The sequence below is a fragment of the Halichoerus grypus genome, chromosome 15 (genome assembly GCF_964656455.1).
Source record: "Halichoerus grypus chromosome 15, mHalGry1.hap1.1, whole genome shotgun sequence".
NCBI classification, from domain to species: Eukaryota; Metazoa; Chordata; class Mammalia; order Carnivora; family Phocidae; genus Halichoerus; species Halichoerus grypus.
Genome location: NC_135726.1, coordinates 46,415,173 through 46,436,185, shown reverse-complemented (window position 1 = coordinate 46,436,185; position 21,013 = coordinate 46,415,173). Strand labels below are relative to the sequence as shown.

The 21,013-nt window shown below is 37.5% G+C and overlaps 1 protein-coding gene and 1 pseudogene across 3 annotated transcripts in view; both read left to right on the top strand.

Annotated features, from left to right (window-relative positions):
- Nucleotides 1-10,489, top strand: part of ZNF527 (zinc finger protein 527) — a 28,172-nt gene extending 17,683 nt beyond the window's left edge. For all 3 annotated transcript variants that reach the window (XM_078063278.1, XM_078063277.1, XM_036120123.2), the window contains one exon: nucleotides 8,312-10,489. In XM_078063278.1, coding sequence (XP_077919404.1) covers nucleotides 8,312-9,885 — 1,574 coding nt within the window. In that variant the 3' untranslated portion in view covers nucleotides 9,886-10,489. The remainder of the gene's footprint in view (nucleotides 1-8,311) is intronic.
- A 9,061-nt stretch (nucleotides 10,490-19,550) lies between these two features.
- Nucleotides 19,551-19,702, top strand: LOC118553168 (U4 spliceosomal RNA; annotated as a pseudogene).
- The last annotated feature ends 1,311 nt before the right edge of the window (nucleotides 19,703-21,013 follow it).

Genomic DNA, 21,013 nt, shown 5'->3' with positions numbered 1-21,013 from the left:
GGAAGCCTGCTTCTCCCTCTCCCACTTCCCCTGCTTGTGTTCCCTCTCTCGCTGTCTCTCTCTTTGTCAAATAAATAAAATCTTAAAAAAAAAATGCTAGTGCGTTTAAAATATGTGTAAAAGATACAAATAAATAATTCACCAAAGAAGAAACCACAAAATACAAAGCTGGTACATATACATGTATGAAAATGCTCTATTTTACAATCAGAAAATTGTAAATTATAAAATAATGAGGTACTCTCTACTTAAAGGGGCAAAAATTTTAGAATGATACCAATCAGTGTAGATTAGTTTGAAGACATGTACTTTATGTTCTGGTAGGTATGCAGGTTGATAAAAATTACCTTGGAGGGCAGTTTGACAATGGATATTAATATTTAAAATATGTACATTTAGGGGCGCCTGGGTGGCCCAGTCGGTTAAGCAGCTGCCTTCGGCTCAGGTCATGATCCTGGGGTCCTGGGATCGAGCCCCATGTCCAGCTTCCTGCTCAGCGGAGAGCCTGCTTCTCCCTCTCCCTCTGCCTGCCTCTCTGCGTACTTGTGCTCTCTATCTCTCTGTCAAATAAATAAATAAAATCTTAAAAAAATAAAATAAAATATGTACATTTATAGTTTTATTTAACACTTCTTTTAGAAATGTATCTTATAGAAATACAAAATTACGGGCACCTGAGTGGCTCAGTTAGTTGAGCGTCCAACTCTTGGTTTTGGCTCAGGTCATGATCTCGGGGTTCTGAGATCGAGCCCCATGTGGGGCTCCTCGCTCAGCGTGGAGTCTGCTTGAGATTCTCTCTGCCCCTTCTCCTGTGTCCTCCCCTCCCCCCCCCGCTCATGTGTGCATGTGTGTGCTCTTTCTCTCTCAAATAAGTAAATAAAATCTAAAAAAAAAAAGAAAATCCTATCCTGTCCTATAGCTTTAAATACACTAATGATTCTCAAATGCATACCTCCAATCCTGACTCCAGGTATCTAATCACTATTGCACTTGGATATCCAACAGGTCCCTCAAACTTAATAGATCAAGAACTCAATTTTTCTTCCCATCTCATCATTCTGCCCTGTCTTTCCATCTCAGTAAATGGTAAGGTCATTTGTACAGTTGCCCAGGTCAAAAATCTTTGTTGTTATCCTTGACTTTCTTTCTCTCACACTCCACAACCAGTCCCTGGCCAAATCCCGTATTTTCTATCTTCAACACATACCCCAAATCCCCCCAGCTCCAATGCCACCACCACGGCCCAGGCAGCTACCACCTTCCACCTGGATTACTGTAGTAGTCTCCCGACTGATCTCCCTGCTCCACCCTTACTTCCTTTCTATTTTCCTTTTAAAATAGAAATCACATTAAATCACAAACACTCCAATGACTCTCCTTACCCTCAGAACAAAACTCAAAGTTCTGGTCATGAGTTTCAAGGGCCCACATCACTTGTTCCCCAGCTACTCCTCTGATCTCATAGTGCTCATTTCTCTCTAAGGATCCTGGCTCAGTGATATTCCCAGAATACGTCAGACATCTTCCCACCACAGCAACTTCATATTTGCTATTCCTCCTCCCTTTTTTTTAAAGATTTTATTTATTTACCTATTTGACAGAGGGAGCACAAGCAGGGGGAAAGGCAGAGGGAGATGGAGAGGGAGAAGCAGGCTCCCCGCTGAGCAGGGAGCCAGATGTGGCACTCAATCCCGGGACCCTGGGATCATGACCTGAGCCAAAGGCAGACGCTTAACCGACTGTGCCTCCCAGGCGTCCATTCCTTCTCCTTCTAAAGCTCTTTTCCAGATCTCCACAAAACCTCCCCCCTACTTTCACTGAGGCTTTTCTTTTCTTTTTTTTTTTTTTTTTAAAGATTTTATTTATTTATTTGACAGAGAGAGACATAGTGAGAGAGGGAACACAAGCAGGGGGAGTGGGAGAGGGAGAAGCAGGCTCCCCGCAGAGCAGGGAGCCCGATGTGGGACTCGATCCCAGGACCCTGGGATCATGACCTGAGCCGAAGGCAGTCGCTTAACCAACTGAGCCACCCAGGCGCCCTCACTGAGGCTTTTCTTAGCTTAAATGTCACTTCCTCAGAGAGGCCATCCTGGACCTCCTCCCTATTTAATAGGGCACTCAGTAATCACACCTCTGTCCTTTATTTCATTTGCACTGATCTCCAGCATAACAAATCATGATCCATCTAAAGAGGATAGTTCTTTTCCATCACATATTTCAGCACAGCACTGAGTAAAAAAGATAGTAAATGATTTGTAGAGAGATCATATGAAGTAGTTAAGGGAGAGAAGTGGTGAGAGTGCTCACTGGGCTATTTCTGACTCTCTGAGGTCCCAAAGTCCCTAAAAATGAGGTGGAATTTCAGGCCTGACGAGGGGCTTGATCCCCAGACCCCGAGATCATGACCCAAGCCAAAGGCCTATGCTCAACTGACTGAGCCACCTAGGTGCCCCTGAGTTGTTTTTTATTTGAGGAAACTCCATCATCCTGAACACACCTAGTTGAAGGGAATCTCATGGAAAAAACACATGGAATCTGCATCTAGATTGATATGGAAATGTGCAGTTAAGGACCAGCAGCATTAGGGCTGCTCTATAATATTTTTCCTTTTTTCTTTTTTTAAAGTAATCTCTACACCCAGTGTGGGGCTTGAACTCACGACCCTGCGATCAAGAGTCTCATGCTCTACTGACTGAGCCAGCCAGGCACCCCTTTCCTTTTTCCTTTGAAATAGAAATAATATTGTTAGAAAATATTCAAGCAATTAAAAAATGTATAAAGTAGGAAGTAGACTCTTCTCTCAAGATATCATCTAAAGACCTGTATTGTGCATGGTTGGATCTATATCTTTCTAGAATTTCCCTTGCACAAATACACACACGCAATTTTTATATGCATCTATTTACAACTTGCTTTTTAAAAAAATTTTTAAACTTAGAACATTGTATTGGTTAGGATGTGGAGGAAAAAGGAACCGTAGTCTATTGCCAGTGGGAATGTAAACTGGTACAGCTACTGTGGAAAACAGTGTAGAGATTCCTCAAAAAGTTAAAAATAGAAATACCATATGATCCAATAATTCCACCAGTGAGTATATACCTGAAGAAAACAAAAACACTAACTCAAAAAGATGTATGCACCCATATGTTTATTGCAGCATTATTTATAATAGCCAAGATCTGGAAGCAGCCTAAGTATCCATCGATAGACAAATGGAGAAGTAAGATGTGTATATATACACAATGGAATATTACCCAGCTATAAAAAGATGAGATTTTGCCATTTGTGACAACACTGATGGACCTCTAGAGGGTACCTGCTAAGTGAAATAAGACTGAGAAAGACAAATACCATATGACTTTACTCATGTGGAATCTAAATAAACAAAACAAATGAATAAACAAAATGCAGAATCAGACCTGTAAATATGGAGAAGAAATTGATGGTTGTGAGAGAGAAGGGGGGGTAAGGGATGAACTACAGAGCTCTTTGTTCTCCTCTGCATCCCATAAATTTGTATGCTTCAGGTGTGTTTCTCTTGACATTTCCCCATAATTAAAGAGAATTTTACAAATCACCTTGGTTGAGACCTTTCATAGGGATTTTAATGAAAGGAAGGTATAAAATGCAATACTTCAGGTCATATTACTGGTCCTAGAATTTTTTTCTTTAGAATTTTCTTTTATATTATTGCTCATCTTTTGTCATCCATCCTTTAAAATAATTGAAGTTCAGAGATAAAATCCTTGTGGAGTTCTGATTGAAATTGACCTGATACAAATTAAGTTGGGGTAAGCAAGCATGTGTATGTATGTTTTCCTTTTTGTACAGTTATGTCTTACATTTTTGTTCACTTAAATCTTCTTTGAAAAAAAACTCCTTTGAAATAATTTCATACCATTTTATAGGACCTTTTCAGTGTTTCTGTACACCATACTACCTTCTGTCTTCCAATTACTTGTATACCAATTATAATCTCCACTCATTGCCTTTACTTCAAATTCTCTTACATTGCCTTACCACTTACAGTCTGGCTCTGCTCCCTCCAATTTGGCTAAATCCAGGTGCCTTTCTTTGTTTTTCTATTCATCAGCTTCCTGAGATTTATAAGATATTTCTGACCACTATTCATTTTCTCTGTTCAAAGCTCTATTCTGTTTCTCTCTCCCTTTAACTGACTGATGCCCCTATTTTTCTGTTTTTTCCTCATTCAACCATAACATCTTTGTCATGTTACTTTGGATCTCTGTCCAGTGACATCTAGTAGAACATTCTGTGATTGTGGATATATTCTATATCTGTGCTTTCCAGTATTGTAGTCACTAGCCACATTTGGCTACTGAGCACTTGGAATATGGCTAGGTATTATTGAGAAACTGAATTAAAATTTTTTTTATTTTAATGAATTTAAATTGCCATATGTGATTAGTGGCTACCATATTGGACAGCATAGCTCTATACAGTTTTTTAAAGATGGAGATCCAGTCTATAAGTCTGTGGGTCATTGTTCAGGCTATTCATGGGAACATGAATTCTGGGCTTTGGCAGTAAACTTTCTTCTTCTTAAGATTTCTCCTTAGGTCCTGTCCTTTTTTCCCAGACTTCCTACTAGAATCTTCTGGGTTTCATGCCAGGAGATTATTTACTTCATCAGGAAATCTTCCAGTTTGTGTACTGCTCATCAGTTCAGCATGTGGGAGACTCTACAGTCTAGTAAGACCTTTTCCTCTTCCAACTTATAATAACTATGCTTACTACTTTCTGTGCAGTTCTGATTGGATTCCAAAGTTCATCATACTTTGATTTTTAATTTCCATCCATTTATAGATTATAATCAGTTGGAAATTACACATCTCTAATTGCCTGGATATATTTTAACCCCAAAGGGTTTACTTCTCCCATTCTTGCCATTTGACCATCAGTCTATTTCATAATCCCTTTTCGGACATAAATGTAATTTCTAAGAGTACTAATGGTGTAAGTATAAGAAAAACTTAATGAAGGGGCGCCTGGGTGGCTCAGTTGGTTAAGCGACTGCCTTCGGCTCAGGTCATGATCCTGGAGTCCTGGGATCGAGTCCCGCATCGGGCTCCCTGCTCGGCAGGGAGTCTGCTTCTCCCTCTGACCCTCCCCCCTCTCATGCTCTCTCTCTCTATCTCATTCTCTCTCTCAAATAAATAAATAAAATCTTTTAAAAAAAAAAGAATAACTTAATGAATACATATTAATTTGTTTCATTTTAAAATGTTAAGTGTCACTGAATACATATAATGAAATAGACACTCCTAGATATTTTCTAAATGTATTCTTTTTTTTTTTTTTAAAGATTTTATTTATTTATTTGACAGACAGAGACACAGCGAGAGAGGGAACACAAGCAGGGGTAGTGGCAGAGGGAGAAGCAGGCTTCCCGCCAAGCAGGGAGCCTGATGTGGGGCTCAGTCCCAGGACCCTGAGATCATGACCTGAGCCGAAGGCAGACGCTTAACGACTGAGCCACCCAGGCGCCCCTAAATGTATTCTTTATTCTTATACCATACTTGTAAGGTCACCTCATTTTGCCTACTAAGAAACTGATGCTCAAGAGTTGGGTTAATCAATTTGTTAATTTGTTAAAGTTAGAATAACTAGATAGCTAGGTGAAGAAGTAGGATTTAAACTCACCTATGACCCCAAACCCTGTGTTGTTTCCACTATGCCACATGGATGCCCATTTGACTCTCTTCCACTTTGCCTGAATCCATAACTTCCCTTTTCCCCTCAATCACTGATATGGGTGAATTGTCTGTCTTCTCCTTTTTGCTGAATGCCACCTTAATACCTTAATACCATTGACTTCTAGGTATTTCTGTACTCCAATCATTATGAATATGTCTTCCACATATACAATACTTACTTCCTGGTCTGTACTTTCCCAGGCTATACTCTATACTGTCCCCTGGAGTCCCCTATATGGAATTCCTTCCCCTATGGTATTCATATGCCTACGTACAGAGTATCTTTTTTTCAAAGAGTTTTTGGAGCTCCAGGCATCTCAGAATACCTGAATTTGGAAAATATCTAGTCTTCTCCCATCAGTCTTCTTTTACTCAGCATTACAGTAGGTATTGTATAAAGCTGCCATTTGCCTGGAGTAGAGAAAAGATTTATTCTTGGTAAGAGGGAACGTAGTGGCCCTGGGTGATGAACATAGGAAAGAAGGTTTTAGGAAAGTTGGTGAGGGAACAATGAATTTCTACCAAAAAAAAAAAAAAAGAACAATAGTGTAGACCTAATAGAGGATAAGTGAACAAATCCCTCTCAGGCCTTGGTTAAGATAGAGCCTGAAGTAAAAGAAAATCCATGGCTGTGCATAGGAGGGATAGGTAGGGATGAGGCTGTCCTTGGGTGGAGGGTGTATTGGAAAGAAGAAAGATACAGATGCATAATGTATTCTTTGCTTTTCAATTTGTGCTGACCTGGCCTGGAGGCAGCTTTTCTTTCAACAGATGGGATGCTGTTATGGAAAAGACTATATCTAATTAACTGAAAAACGCTAACATGTGCAGTTCTAAAATAATCTCCATGCATATCAAAACATGAAAATGAGGAGTGCCTGGGTGGCTTAGTCGGTTAAGCGTCTGGTTCTTGATATCAGAGTTGTGAGATCCAGCCCTGGGTCAGGCTCCGTGCCGGGCATGGAGCCTGCTTAAGATTTTCCCTCTCCCTCTCCCCCTCCCCTTCACCCCACCTCATGCTCTCTCTCTCATTCTCTCTCTCTCTAAAAAACAACAATAACAAACAAAACATGAAAATGACTGTTACTTGAATAATCACTGCATTTTGGAAGCATGATCATAGCCTTGACAATCAAGCTCAGATTCTCCAGGAATTATTCCTTAACTAAATTAGTGAGTTTTGATCTCTGTTTTTCTGACACTTATACTACTAATAATCTGTATCATATTAATTAGTCCTTCATTATGTGTCATATTGAATTTTTGTATGTTCAAGTTTTATCTCCTTCGAGTTTAAAAAAGAGAAGGGGGTGCCTGGGTGGATCAGACAGTTAAGCATCTGACTCTTGATCTCATCTCAGGTCTTGATCTCAGGGTTGTGAGTTTGAGCCCTGTATTGGGCTTCGTGCTGGGTGTGGAGCCTACTTAAAAAAATTTTTTTAAAGATTTTTTAAATTTATTTGACAGAAACAGAGAGAGTACAAGCAGGGAGAGGGGCCGGCAGAGGGAGAGGGAGAAGCAGGCTCCCCGCTGAGCAAGGAGCCCGATGCGGGACTTGATCCTAGGACCCTGGGGTCATGACCTGAGCTGAAGGCAAACGCTTAACTGACTGAGCCACCCAGGTGCCCCCCATTTCTTTTTTTTTAATTTAAAAAAGGAGAGAGAATGGCATATGGTTTTCTTGGGGCACCTGGGTGGCTCAGTCGGTTAAGTGTCTGCCTTTGGCTCAGGTCATGATCCTGGAGTCCTGGGCTCGAGCCCCGCGTTGGGCTCCCTGCTCAGTGAGGAGTCTGCTTCTCCTCCTGCCCCTCACCCTGCTTATGTTCTCTCTCTCTCTCACTCTGTCTCTCTCAAATAAATAAATAAAATCTTTAAAAAAAAGTTTTCTTTCCATCTTGTCTCAACCAGTATCCTCTCCTGAAAGTATCATCTATTCTGTAGGCAGCATTTTTCTCTTAATGATGAGCAAAGCTGACCTTCAGATTTCTTCTAGACACTTAACAACAACAACAACAACAAAGCACAATACTTTTTTTCTGGTCCCTGATAAAATCTTAGAAGTTGTTGAGCTTTCTTTCAGCATTCATTCATTTAACAAAATGCTACCATTGTCCTAGGCACTAAATGCAACAGTAAGAAGAATTAGAAGTAAAACATTAATCCCTGCCTTCATGGTGCTTTTAGTCTTAAGAATAGGACTGGATAGTGCAGCGTGCACTTGAGACTTTAAAGACTAGAGGCAGGGAAACTGTGATTATGATCTAGTCAGTTGTTCTCAATTCCTTATCTTCTCAGCATTTAGCTTTGTCTGCATCTTGATACTCTGCATTTTACCTGTATATTAATGTGTTTGATGCCCTACATTTCCCCTATAACCTCCTCCCCATTGCCAACACATATCTTCCTTTATCAGCTCTCTTCATTCTTTGTTCTTTCTTTGTATTTTTTTCATATTTGCTTGGCCATATTTGAAAGGTGTCAAAACCATGTACTTTCTCCCCTTATTCCTCCAATTAAATTCTTCAGTTTCTTCTATAACAGTTTTCTCCTTGCAGAGGCAAAAAGGACACATTTGCTTTCTTGATATTTTTCAGACTGGGAGTCTTGGTATGAAATCAAGGAATTATCTCCAAAATGGTACATTGATGAAGAGGAAATATCCCAGGGGATGGTAATGGAAAGACTTACAAGTTATGACCTGAAATATTCCAGTTTCAGAGAAGCCTGGAAATATGAGGGTGAATTTGAGCAGCATCAACGAAAGCAGGAGAGGCATTTCAGGCAAGTGACAGCTCTTAAGGAAATCTCTGCTGTGAAAAGAGACAATAAATATAATAATAATGAGAGAAGTGTTCTCTTGAAATCAGTACTTTCAACACAAGAGAGAGTTCCCACAGTAGAGCAAGTACATAAATTTGATATTTATGATAAAATGTTTCCCCCAAATTCCATCCTAATTGAACATAAAAGATTACCTGCTGAGAACGAATCTTTGATAGATAATGAATGTGAAGATTTCAACCAGAATACATACCTTAGTAAAGATATAGGAATTCCTCCTGGGGAGAAACCTTATGAAAGTAATGATTTTTCAAATCTCTTAAGTTTCCACTCATTACTTACTCAACATCAAGCAACTCATTTTGGAAAATTACCGCATGGATTCAATGACTGTGATGATGCCTTTAGCTGTTATTCATTCTTTACTCAACCTCAGAGAATTCACAGTGGAGAGAAACCATTTGTATGCAATGACTGTGGAAAAGCCTTTAGCCATGATTTCTTTCTCAGTGAACATCAAAGAACTCATATTGGAGAGAAACCATATGAATGTAAGGAATGTAACAAAGCTTTCAGACAGAGTGCACACCTTGCTCAACATCAGAGAATCCACACTGGAGAGAAACCTTTTGCGTGCAATGAATGTGGGAAGGCCTTTAGCCGTTATGCCTTCCTTGTTGAACATCAGAGAATTCACACAGGAGAGAAACCATATGAATGTAAGGAATGTAACAAAGCCTTCAGACAGAGTGCACACCTCAATCAGCATCAGAGAATTCACACTGGAGAGAAACCCTATGAATGTAATCAATGTGGAAAAGCCTTCAGCAGACGCATTGCCCTTACTCTGCATCAAAGGATTCATACAGGAGAGAAACCCTTTAAATGTAATGAATGTGGGAAGACTTTTGGCTATCGCTCACACCTTAATCAACATCAGAGAATTCATACAGGTGAAAAGCCTTATGAATGCATCAAATGTGGGAAGTTTTTTAGGACTGACTCACAACTTAATCGACATCATAGAATACATAGTGGAGAGAGACCTTTTGAATGCAGTAAATGTGGGAAAGCCTTCAGTGATGCTTTAGTTCTAATTCATCATAAGAGAAGTCATGCAGGAGAGAAACCCTATGAATGTAACAAATGTGGGAAGGCCTTCAGTTGTGGCTCATACCTTAATCAGCATCAGAGAATTCATACTGGAGAGAAACCCTATGAATGTAATGAATGTGGGAAGGCTTTCCATCAGATCTTGTCCCTTAGGCTACACCAGAGAATTCATGCTGGAGACAAACCCTATAACTGTAATGAGTGTGGGAATAATTTTAGCTGTGCCTCAGCCCTTAGACGACATCAGAAAATTCATAATAGAGAAACTCTCTGATTATAACAAGTATATGAAAGAACATTTAGTCACCACTCAGTCCTTATTAAATAAATATCAGTGAATTCTTTGGTTAATGATTCTATGAATGTAGTAAATATGGAAAAGCCTTCAGTTTATGAGCATCCCTTATTTGAAATAGCCTGAATAGTAGACATCTATTACTTTTGGATCTGTTCTATGCCCCATTTGAAACTTACCTCACCCTCAGTGCATATCATTCTGATGAAACTATTAGGGAGAGCAGTGGATTGGTCATAGGCTGGCCACAATTTGGTTAATAAGGGAGTGGCAGATGGCCCTGTTTGGACCACTAGAACCCAAGGGGGGTATTGTTATGGATAGTAAGAAAAGATCATTTTTTTTCCTGGAATTGCAAGTTTCACGGATTTAAAGGATTTTTCAAGGTTCAAAACTCACCAGTAGCTTTTTTGTCACCGCATGAGGAAAGCCTTCCCAAGATCAGTCCAAGACAGAGGAAAATGGAGATAAGAGACAAATCTGATGACATTGTTTGACCTTCTGAATTCAATCATGCCTGAAGTCTATACCATCTTTTACTTTTTAATTTTTGTGATCCAATAAATTTTCTCTTTTTGCTTAATTTGAATTGGATTTTTGCCTCTTGGAATTACAGTTCTGATTCATACACCCTGTGTTTGCTATACATGTGAGAAAGCCTTAATCTTTTATGGCATAATTATCCTGAGAAACCTTTTGCTAAAGCAAGTATATGGAAGTTGAATACACAGCCTTCATAAAGTTGAGAGAATTATTACATTTTATTTGTTGATAAAAATTAATTTGGTATTTATTAGACTCATGATAAGGATAGATTTTTAAAAAATTCACCTAGTAAAACTCCTTAACAGGTTTTCCTATAAGGAATTAAAATCATTTGTGGTGGTGACTCACTATAGGCCTTTAAAGAAAGAGTGGCAAGCTAAGAGAATAATGGATCCGTCACATTAATGAATGGCTCCTCATCTTTAAAGGAATTATTTGATTTTCTGTTTTCAGTATGGGTTTAAACATACTGTGTAATAGAATATAATAGAATTGTAAATGAGGTCTTCTTTTGTGGGGAGATTGAAAGCTTGGCTTAAGAAGTTTATGGATAGGGCGCCTGGGTGGCTCAGTTGTTAAGCGTCTGCCTTTGGCTCAGGTCATGATCCCAGGGTCCTGGGATCGGGCCCCGCATTGGGCTCCTTGCTCGGCGGGAAGCCTGCTTCTCCCTCTCCCACTCCCCCTGCTTGTGTTCCCTCTCTCGCTGTGTCTCTCTCTGTCAAATAAATAAATAAAATCTTTAAAAAAAAAAAAAGTTTATGGATAATGGGGTGCCTGGGTGGCTCAGTCCTTAAGCATCTGCCTTCGGCTCAGGTTGTGATCCCAGGGTCCTGGGATCTGGCCCCGCATCGGGCTCCCTGCTCAGCGGGAAGCCTGCTTCTCCCTTTCCCACTCCCCTTGCTTGTGTTCCCTCTCTCGCTGTCTCTCTCTCTCTGTCAAATAAATAAATAAAATCTTTAAAGAAAAAAAGAAGTTTATGGATAACTTCTTTGGAACTAGAGATTCAGACAAAGATATTACCAGCAGATAGGATGGGACATTTTCAACTCATGGTAAAAGTAAAACAGTTGGAGCCTAAAATTTTTAGGGCATAAGTTATGAGTAATGAGGAATATGAGGGTAAAGGGCAGTATATTCCTATTTTATCTGAGTGGATGTAGAGAGGTAAACTGATGATATGGTAATGGTGCCACCTTGAATAGTTAGAATTGTTAGAATCTTGGATATTGTCTGGAAAGCATCTATAAAAACAACAGAACAAAGGAACTAGGAAAGAATAAAGGATTTATATATGTGTGTGGAGTGAAACAATGACTACCACTCTTACAATTTCTTTATTAGTCAATTTATACCTATATTAATACAAATCTGAAAATTTCCTAAATATTAAGACAGAGTGCCTTGAAACTGAAACTGCAGATTAAGTATGACTTAATACTTCAAACCTTGAACAGAAAAAAATATGATTATAAAACACTGCAAAACATATTACATCTAACTAAAATGTCACTTGAATATGCTGAAAATCCATGTCATTTCTTTATTCTTTCTTATATTTCCTAGATGTCTAGAAATAGTTATTTTAATAGTAAGAGTTGAATAATAACTTATTTTGGAAAGCTCCCCAAGATTATAGTAAACTTGCCAGGCCTAAAGGAAAAAGAGTAATGACTCAGACCAGTGAAGAGTTTGAGTTATTCACTAATTGATTCTGATCTAAGTACGGCACCTGATTTCTTCCTCTAAGGTGACATAAACCCAAGCCACTGATCAATTCTCTGTTTTTTTCAGTTAAACTTGACTTGTAATGTTGGTAAAATCTTTTACAACCATGCCTTTAGCACAGGTGTTTGTGCTTTACAATCGGGTGTTTCTCCTCACAGTGAGGTATTAAATTTTATTTATCTGCAACTATACAACCCATTGTCTTATTGCGATACAGTGACTTGATCTCTTAGCATTATTAAAAACTTATGCTTATTATTATCTTATAGTTATTAGGGTCATCTAGAGATTTCTTGTCCTAGGAGATGCGGGTTTGAGTTTGTTCAGTTAATTCTTTTCAGGACATGGACTGATTCATTTAGAACACACTGGCAAAACCCTTTCCACTTGGTTATTGAGTATGACCAGTGGTGGTGGAACTGTTGGATTCCTTTTTTAATCTGGTTATTTATGCTGCTGAACATATCTTTCTGCCTTGTCAGTTTGTGCAATTTTTGCTTGTCATATTTAAAATGTTTCTTTTATATACTCTTGATTAAGCAGGAGGTGTGTGTGTGTGTGTTTTATTGAAACATTTTGTGTAGAGTACCTACTGTGTGCCAGGCTTTGTTCTAATGTAGGCATTGGAAATACAATAGTGAACTACACAGACAAAAATCACTGCTTTTTTTTCAATAGAGCTAATTTCTAGTGAGGAAGACCAACAATAAAAAATATGTATAGGAATATATTATGTAAGAGAATAAATTCTAAGGAGAAGATGAAGGAAGAGGTAGGGGACAATGTTGATATTTTAGATTGTATGGCCAGGGGAGGAAGCTTCTTTTGAATTTGACTTTTGATTAAAGAGATGAAAAACCTGGGAAAGGTAAGAGATCTGTCTGTACTGTGTATACACACACACACATATACACATTTATATGCTTTATATGCCTCTTGGAAAGGTAATCCATATATATATGAATTATGTATGTGTCCGTATATGTATATTACATATATATTTATATATACACATATATGTAATCCATACATGTAAATATTACACTTTGTACTTACTAAATTCATTCTCGTATGTATCATTCATTCTGTATTTGTGTATTGCATTTTAACATTTTTCTTTTTAGTCTCAGGAATTCATGGCCTTTTACAACTTAACACATTTCAATTAATTATAATGTATATATTGTGATGCTCAAATTGTCAGAATGAGCCCCTGGGGGCCAATTTAGACTGACTCTTTGCTCCCGTCAGCACTGCTCTGACATCTTTGCAAGCATTCTTACTTTCCGGCAATAATAGGATGTTCCAGACCCATCCTCAGTGTTTCTTTGCCCAAATCATGAAGTTAGCTACCTTGCAAGGAATATAGGAAGGGAAAAAACAAACGTAGGTATTCGAAAGGGGATATGAAATCAGAAATAGAAGTTTCCCTCTTAAGAAAGGAAATAATTTTTCTCAGTTAAAGGTCTTGCTAGCCAGACTTGCAGTCTAAGAAAGAGTCTAAGATTGGATTTTCCATATACACTGTATTTTTTGTTTTCTATCATTCCTGTTGCTCAAGAGGAAAAAGATAGCTCAACTCCATGGTAGAGCTTACTTTGATAAGTATATATTAAGCTCACACTAATAAGAATTACATATTAATTATCGTTTATAAAACTTGAAGTTGTTTCAGGATTTTTGAAACACTGTGGGTTTTTTTGTTTGTTTGTTTTGTTTTTTGGTGGGCAGCAAAGCAAGGTTTATTGAGCCATGGAAGGTGATAGTACAAAGTCACCGAAGAGGGAGGGGACCAAGAGGGTTGCCCCGAAACACTGTTTTAATAAGTTCAAAATGGCCATTTGAAAGTGGATTATTTAAAGTTGCCTCAACTGAATATAAATGAGTCAAAAGGAAATGCCGCTAAGCTTCTTAGATGCGATATGATTCCACTTGTTCTCTTCTGCCTATAGAAGGTTTTCTTTCTTTTTAAAATTTTTTTAGATCTCTCTTCCTGAGCAAACACAAAACAGAGCTTTGTGTGAAATATAAGTAAATTTCCGACAGAGTCCTGTGCCCTTTTAGTAGTTACTATATTTGGATGCTAGGACTTTGCATGAATTTTGGGCAAAATTGCTGCCATTATGATTGGGCTCCTTTTAGAGACAGCTGGAAAAAATGTTTCCTTTTTTGAATATGATTTCACATTGATTTCAAGTTCCTACTTAGCATATTAATTTGCTGTACCCTACTAAGATTTTCTACTTTGTCCACAAAACGCAAGACAGAGAGACAATGGGTTATGTGGTGGAGAAAAGCAGGTTCTTTGAAGCCATGAGGTGAGGATACTTTAGTGACAGAGAAATGACTCACCTTCCTGGTCAGCTTTTTTAAAGGCATTTGCATGGTAATTCATCACATATTCTTTCAGAAAAAGTAGGGAAAGTATCTGCTATTTTGATTATTGGCACAAGTAGGGGTGTTGGAGTTAGACCTTCATATGGATGTCAACTCTTTTAGGAGAAACTGAAAAGTGATTATACTTCTTTCAAGCTTAGTTTAGTTATTTATAAAACTGAAGGAAAAATTCCAGACTTTTGTTTTGGTAAGGATTACTTGAAAGAATGTAATATATGTAACATTTAACATGACATTTATTAATCATGAAATCAAGCCAGAAGTTGAATTGCATGCCCGAAAGCCAGCTGTTCATGTAAGACAGAATTGTAAATTCAGCTCCTGTGAATTTGCAGCTTCAGAGTCTCAGCGGCTGTCTGGATATTTGAGACTGTTAGGACTCTGTCTTCTATTAAGATAGAAGCCAGAAAGGTATGGCTCTTGGTTTTTTAAATCTCCATTTATATTTTTGGACTTCAATTCATAGTACATTATCAAAATTATTTAGTCCAACACTCATTTCTTGGTTTATTTTTTCCCAAATAATTCCCAACTCCTATTCTCCCCCATAGGCATGCACACACGTATGCATCCTTAAATGTGTGTGTGTGTGTATATATATATATATATATCCCTTATAAAATCAGTCATATGTTGTATGTTTGAAATTTATATTAATGGTATTATGCTAAAAGTGTCATTTTTTTCTATTCAGCACTTTCTGTTTGTTTTTTTGTGTTTCTTTTAAAGTTTTTCATTTTAATTCCAGTATAGTTACCATACAGTATTACATTAGTTTCAGGTGTCCAATACAGTGATTCAGCAATTCTATACATGACTCAGTGCTCATCATGATAAGTATACTCTTTAATCCCCATCACCTATTTCACTGATTCCCTGCCCCCTACCTCCCCTTTGGTGATCATCAGTTTGTTCTCTATAGTTAAGAGTCTGTCTCTTGGTTTGTCTTTCTTTTTTTCTTTTGCTCATTTGTTTTGCTTCTTAATTTCCATTTATGAGTGAAGTCATATAGTATTTATCTTTCTCTGATTGACTTATTTTGCTTAGCATTATACTCCCTAGCTCTATTCATGTTGTTGCAAATGGCAATATTTCCTTTCTTTTTGTGGCTGAATAATATTCCATTGTGTGTGTATATTCATCTATCACTGGACACTGGGACTGCTTCCATATTTTGGTTATTGTAAATAGTGCTGCAATAAACATAGGGGTGCATGTATCCCTTTAAATTAGTGTTTTTGTATTGTGGGGGTAAATACCTAGTAGTGTGATTACTGGATTGTAGGGTAGTTCTATTTTTAATTTTTTGAAGAACCTCCATATTGTTTTCCACAGTGGCTGCACCAGTTTACATTCCCACCAACAGTGTAGGAAGGTTCCTTTTTCTCCACATCCTTACCAACGCTTGTTATTTTTTGTGTTATTTTAGCCATTCTGACGAGTGTGAGGTGATATCTCATTGTAGTTTTGGTGTGCATTTCCCTGATGATGAGTAGTGTTGAGTATCTTTCCATGTGTCTGTTTTCAGTATCTTTTCATCTGCTTATCTATCTTTGGAGAAATGTCTGTTCATGTCTTCTGCCCATTTTTAAATTGGATTATTTGCCTTTTGGGTGTTGAGTTGTATTTGTTCTTTATATATTTTGGATACTAACCCTTTATCGGATAGTCATTTGCAAATATCTTCTTCCAGTTTTTTTTTTTTTTAAACTTTAAGTAGGCACCATGCCCAGTGTGGGGCTTGAACTCATGGCCTGAGATCAAGAGTCACATACTCTACCAACTGAGGCAGCTAGGTGCCCCTTATCTTTTCCCACTTAGTAGGTTGCCTTTTAGTTTTGTTGATTAATTTATTCTGTGCAGAAGCTTTTTATTTTGATGTAGTCCCAATAGTTTATCTTTGCTTTTATTTCCCTTGCCTCAGGAGACATATCTAGAAAAATGCTATGGCTGATGTCAGAGAAATTACTGTCCGTGCTCTCTTACAGGATTTTTATTGTTTCAGTTTCAAGTCTTGCATTTAGGTCTTTAACCCATCTTGAGTTTATTTTTGTGTATGGTGTAAGAAGGTGGTCCAGTGTCATTCTTTTGCATTAGCTGTCCAGTTTTCCCAACACCATTTGTTGAAGAGACTTTTTCCTATTGCATATTCTTGCTTCTTTTGTTCAAGATTGACCATATAATTGTGGGTTTATTTCTGGGTTTTCTATTCTTTTCTATTGATTTGTGTCTGTTTTTATGACAGTACCATACAGTTGTGATTACTACAGCTTTGTAATATAACTTGGGGTCTGGAATTGTGGTACCTCCAGCTTTGCTCTTTTTCAGGATTGCTTTGGCTATTTGGGGTCTTTTGTGGTTCCATACACATTTTAGGATTGTTTGTTCTAGCTCTGTGAAAAAGGCTTTTGGTATTTTGATAGGGATTGCATTAAATCTGTAGATTGCTTTGGGTAGTGTAGACATTTTAACAATATTTGTTCTTCCAATCTAGGAGCATAGAATGTCTTTCCGTTTGTGTCATATTGAATTTCTTTCATCAGTCTTTTATCGTTTTCAGAGTATAGGTCTTTCACCTCTTTGTTTATTCCTAGATATTTTATTATTTTTGGTGCAATTGTTAATGGGATTGTTTTCTTAATTTCTCTTTCTGCTGCTTCATTTTAGTGTATAGAAATGAAACAGATTTCTTTTTTTAAAAAAAATATTTATTTGAGAGAGAATGTGTGTGAGTGGAGGGGAAGGGCAGAAGGAGAGAAACCAAGCAGACTCTGTGCTGAGCACAGAGCCCGATGCGGGGCTTGATCTCATGACCCTGAGATCATGACCTGAGCTGAAATGAAAAGTCAGATGTTCAACCTACTGAGCCACCCAGGTGCCCCAGAAATGTAACAGATTTCTGTACATTGATTTTGTATCCTGCGACTTTACTGAATTTATTTATCAGTTCTAGTAGGTTTTCTTTGGTAGACTCATTAGGGTTTTCTATATATGTATCTTGTCATTTGCAAATAGTGAAAGTTTTACTTCTTCCTTACCAACTTGGATGCCTTTTATTCCTTTTTGTTGTATCTTGCTGTGGTTAGGACTTCCAGTACTATGTTGAATAAAAGTGGTGAGAGAGGATATCCTTGTCTTGTTCTTGACCTTGGAGAAAAGCTCTCAATTTTCCCCCCATTGAGTATGATGTTCACGGTGGGATTTTCATATAAGGCCTTTATTATGTTGAGGTATCTAAACCTACTTTGTTGTGAGGGTTTTTATCATGAATGGATGTACTTTGTCAAAGGCTTTTTCTGTGTCTATTGAAATGATCATATGGTTTTTTATGCTTCCTCTATTGATGTGAGGTATCATGTTGATTGATTTGCAAGTATTAAACCACCCTTGCATCCTGGGAATAAATCCCACTTAATTGTGGTGAATGATGTTTTTAATGTATTGTTGGATTCAGTTTGCTGGTATTTTGTTGAGAATTTTTTCATCTATATTCATTGAGATATTGGCCTGTAGTGCTCTTTTTTTGTGGTGTCTTTATCTGGTTTTAGTATCAGAGTAATGCTGGCCTCATAGAATGAATTTGGAAGTTTTCTTTCTCTTCTATTTTTTGGAATATTTTGAAACTAGGTATTAACTCTTCTTTAAATGTTTGGTAGAATTCACCTGTGAAGCCGGCTGGTCCTAGACCTATTTGTTGGGAGTTTTTTGATTACTGAGTCAATTTCTTTGCTGGTAATTGGTCTGTTCAAATTTTCAATTTCTTCCTGCTTCAGTTTTGGTAGGTTATATGTTTCTAGGACTTCATCCATTTCTTCTAGGTTGCCCACTTTGTTAGCATATAATTTTTCACAATCTTATAATTGCTTGTATTTCTGTAGTGTCTGTTGTTATTTCTCCTCTTTCATTAATGATTTTGTTTATTTTCATCCTCTCATTTTGTTTTGTGTGTTTTTTGTTTGTTTGTTTGTTTTGATGAGCCTGGCTAGAGGTTTATCAATTTTGTTGATCTTTTCAAAGAACCAGCTCCTGGTTTCAGTGATCTGTTCTATTGTTTTTTTAAGTTTTATATCATTTATTTCTGCTTTAATCTTTATTTTCTTCCTTCTAGTTTTGGGTCTTGTTCTTTTTTTCTAGCGCCTTTAGGTTTAACATTAGGTTGTTTGGGATTTTTATTGCTTCTTGAGGTAGGCCTATATTGCTATCAACTTCAACTTAGAACCACTTTTACTGAATCCCAAATATTTTGGACCATTGTATTTTCATTTTCATTTGTTTCCATGTCATTTTTTATTTCTTCTTTGATTTCTTAGTTGACCCATTTATTGTTTAGTAGCATGTTATTTAGCTTCCATGTATTTGTGCTCTTTCCACATTTTTTTGTTGTGGTTGATTTCTAGTTTCATAGCACTGTGGTCAGAAAAGATGCATGAGGGATGCCTGGGTGGCTCAGTCGGTTAAGCCACTGCCTTCGGCTCAGGTCGTGATCCCAGGGTCCTGGAATCAAGTCCTGCATTGGGCTCCTTGCTCAGCAGGGAGCCTGCTTCTCCCCTGCCTGCCGCTCCCCCTGCTTGTGCTCTCTCTCTGATAAATAAATAAAATCATAAAAAAAAAGAAAGAAAAGATGCATGGTGTGACTTTAATCTTTTTGAATTTTTTGAGAAGGTTTTGTGGCCTAATATGTAATCTATTCTGCAAAATGTTCCATGTGCATTTGAAAAGAATGTGTATTCTGCTGTTTTAGGATGGAATCTTCTGACTATATCTGTTAAATCCATCTGGTCCAGTGTTCATTCAAAGTCACTATTTCCTTCTTGATTTTCTGTTTGGATGATCTGTTCATCAGTGTAAGTGGGGTGTTAAAGTCCCTTACTATTTTATTATATTACTATCAATTATTTCCTTTATGTTTGTTACTGTTTTATGTATTTGGGTGCTCTCATGTTGGGTTCATAAATATTTACAATTGTTTTATCTTCAGCTTTGCACAGTGGCAGTATCGTAGCCAATGAGGTTTATCCAAGGCATGATTATTGCTAATTGAAAACCTTTCCCAATATAATTGTTATATCTTCTTGTTGGATTGTCCCCTTTATGATGATATAGTGTCCTTGTCTCTTGTTATGTACAGTCTTTGTTTTAAAGTCTATTTTGTCTGATATCAGTAATGCTATCCTGGCTTTCTTTGGACATCCATTTACTCTACATGGTTTTTAGATCTATCATGTTCCTCTGTGCATAGTCATCTAATGCTATTCATCACTTCTAACACTTGCATAGTAACTAATAGTATATATTTACTATGTTTTATTTATTCTTTACCACCTGAAGTGATGGATAGAACTACTGGCTTTCACAAGGAACATCCTAGTATGTATCCCTTGCAGACCTGGACTAGATTAGAATACTTACCCTGGAATATTGCACCTGTTTGTTCACACAATTTTACTGGGTAGGTACAACCAGGTTACTTTCTAGAGTGGCTGTATCTGTTTACATTCTCACCAGCAGCACCTCTTTCTATGTGCTGGTAAACACTTGATATTATCTTCCTTGGATGTTTTTGGTTTGCATTGTTATTATTGACTACTGGTGAGCTGGAGCGTATCTCCATATACTTCTCAGTCATTTGGACTCTATCAAGTGTTTTTTTTCTTACCTTGTTTGTCTCCCATCAAATATGCCATCAAATCCATTCATAAAAGTTTGGTTAAAATTTACTTGTAAATCCATCTGGGCTCTAGGCATTGTCTTGTGAGGAGATGTTTCTATACCATTTCAAATTATTGGGTTTATTAAATTTTTCTGTTTCTTATGCCAATTTTGGTATTTTTTTTAAGAAATGTGTTCATGTGTCTAGGTTGTCAAATTTGTTTGCAAATAGTCATTCATAAGATTCTTTTATTACTCTTCTAACTTCATTTGGTTTCTTACTCATTTTCTTATTTGCATCTTTGTACTTTTTATCAGCCTTGACAAAGGTTGATATAACTTATTGATCATTGATTAAAAAAAAAAAACCTATCTTTTGGTTTTGCTATCCTTTTATCTCTCCTGTATTGATATCTGCCTTTTATGTTTATAATTTAATTCTTGTTTGAGTGTGCTCTGTTCCTACACTTTTGAGTTGAGAATTTAGTTTTTTCTTTTTCTTTTTTTTTTTTTTTTAAGATTTTATTTATTTATTTGACAGAGAGACACAGCGAGAGAGAGCACAAGCAGGGGGAGTGGGAGAGGGAGAAGCAGGCTTCCTACAGAGCAGGGAGCCCGATGTAGGGCTCAATCCCAGGACCCTGGGATCATGACCTGAGCTAAAGGCAGACGCTTAACAACTGAGCCACCCAGGTGCCCCAGTTTTTTGTTTTTCTTGATAAATGTACTTGAAGCTGCACTACTACCCTCCACTACCTAGGTTGTGTCCTACAATTTTGGCAGTTAGTGT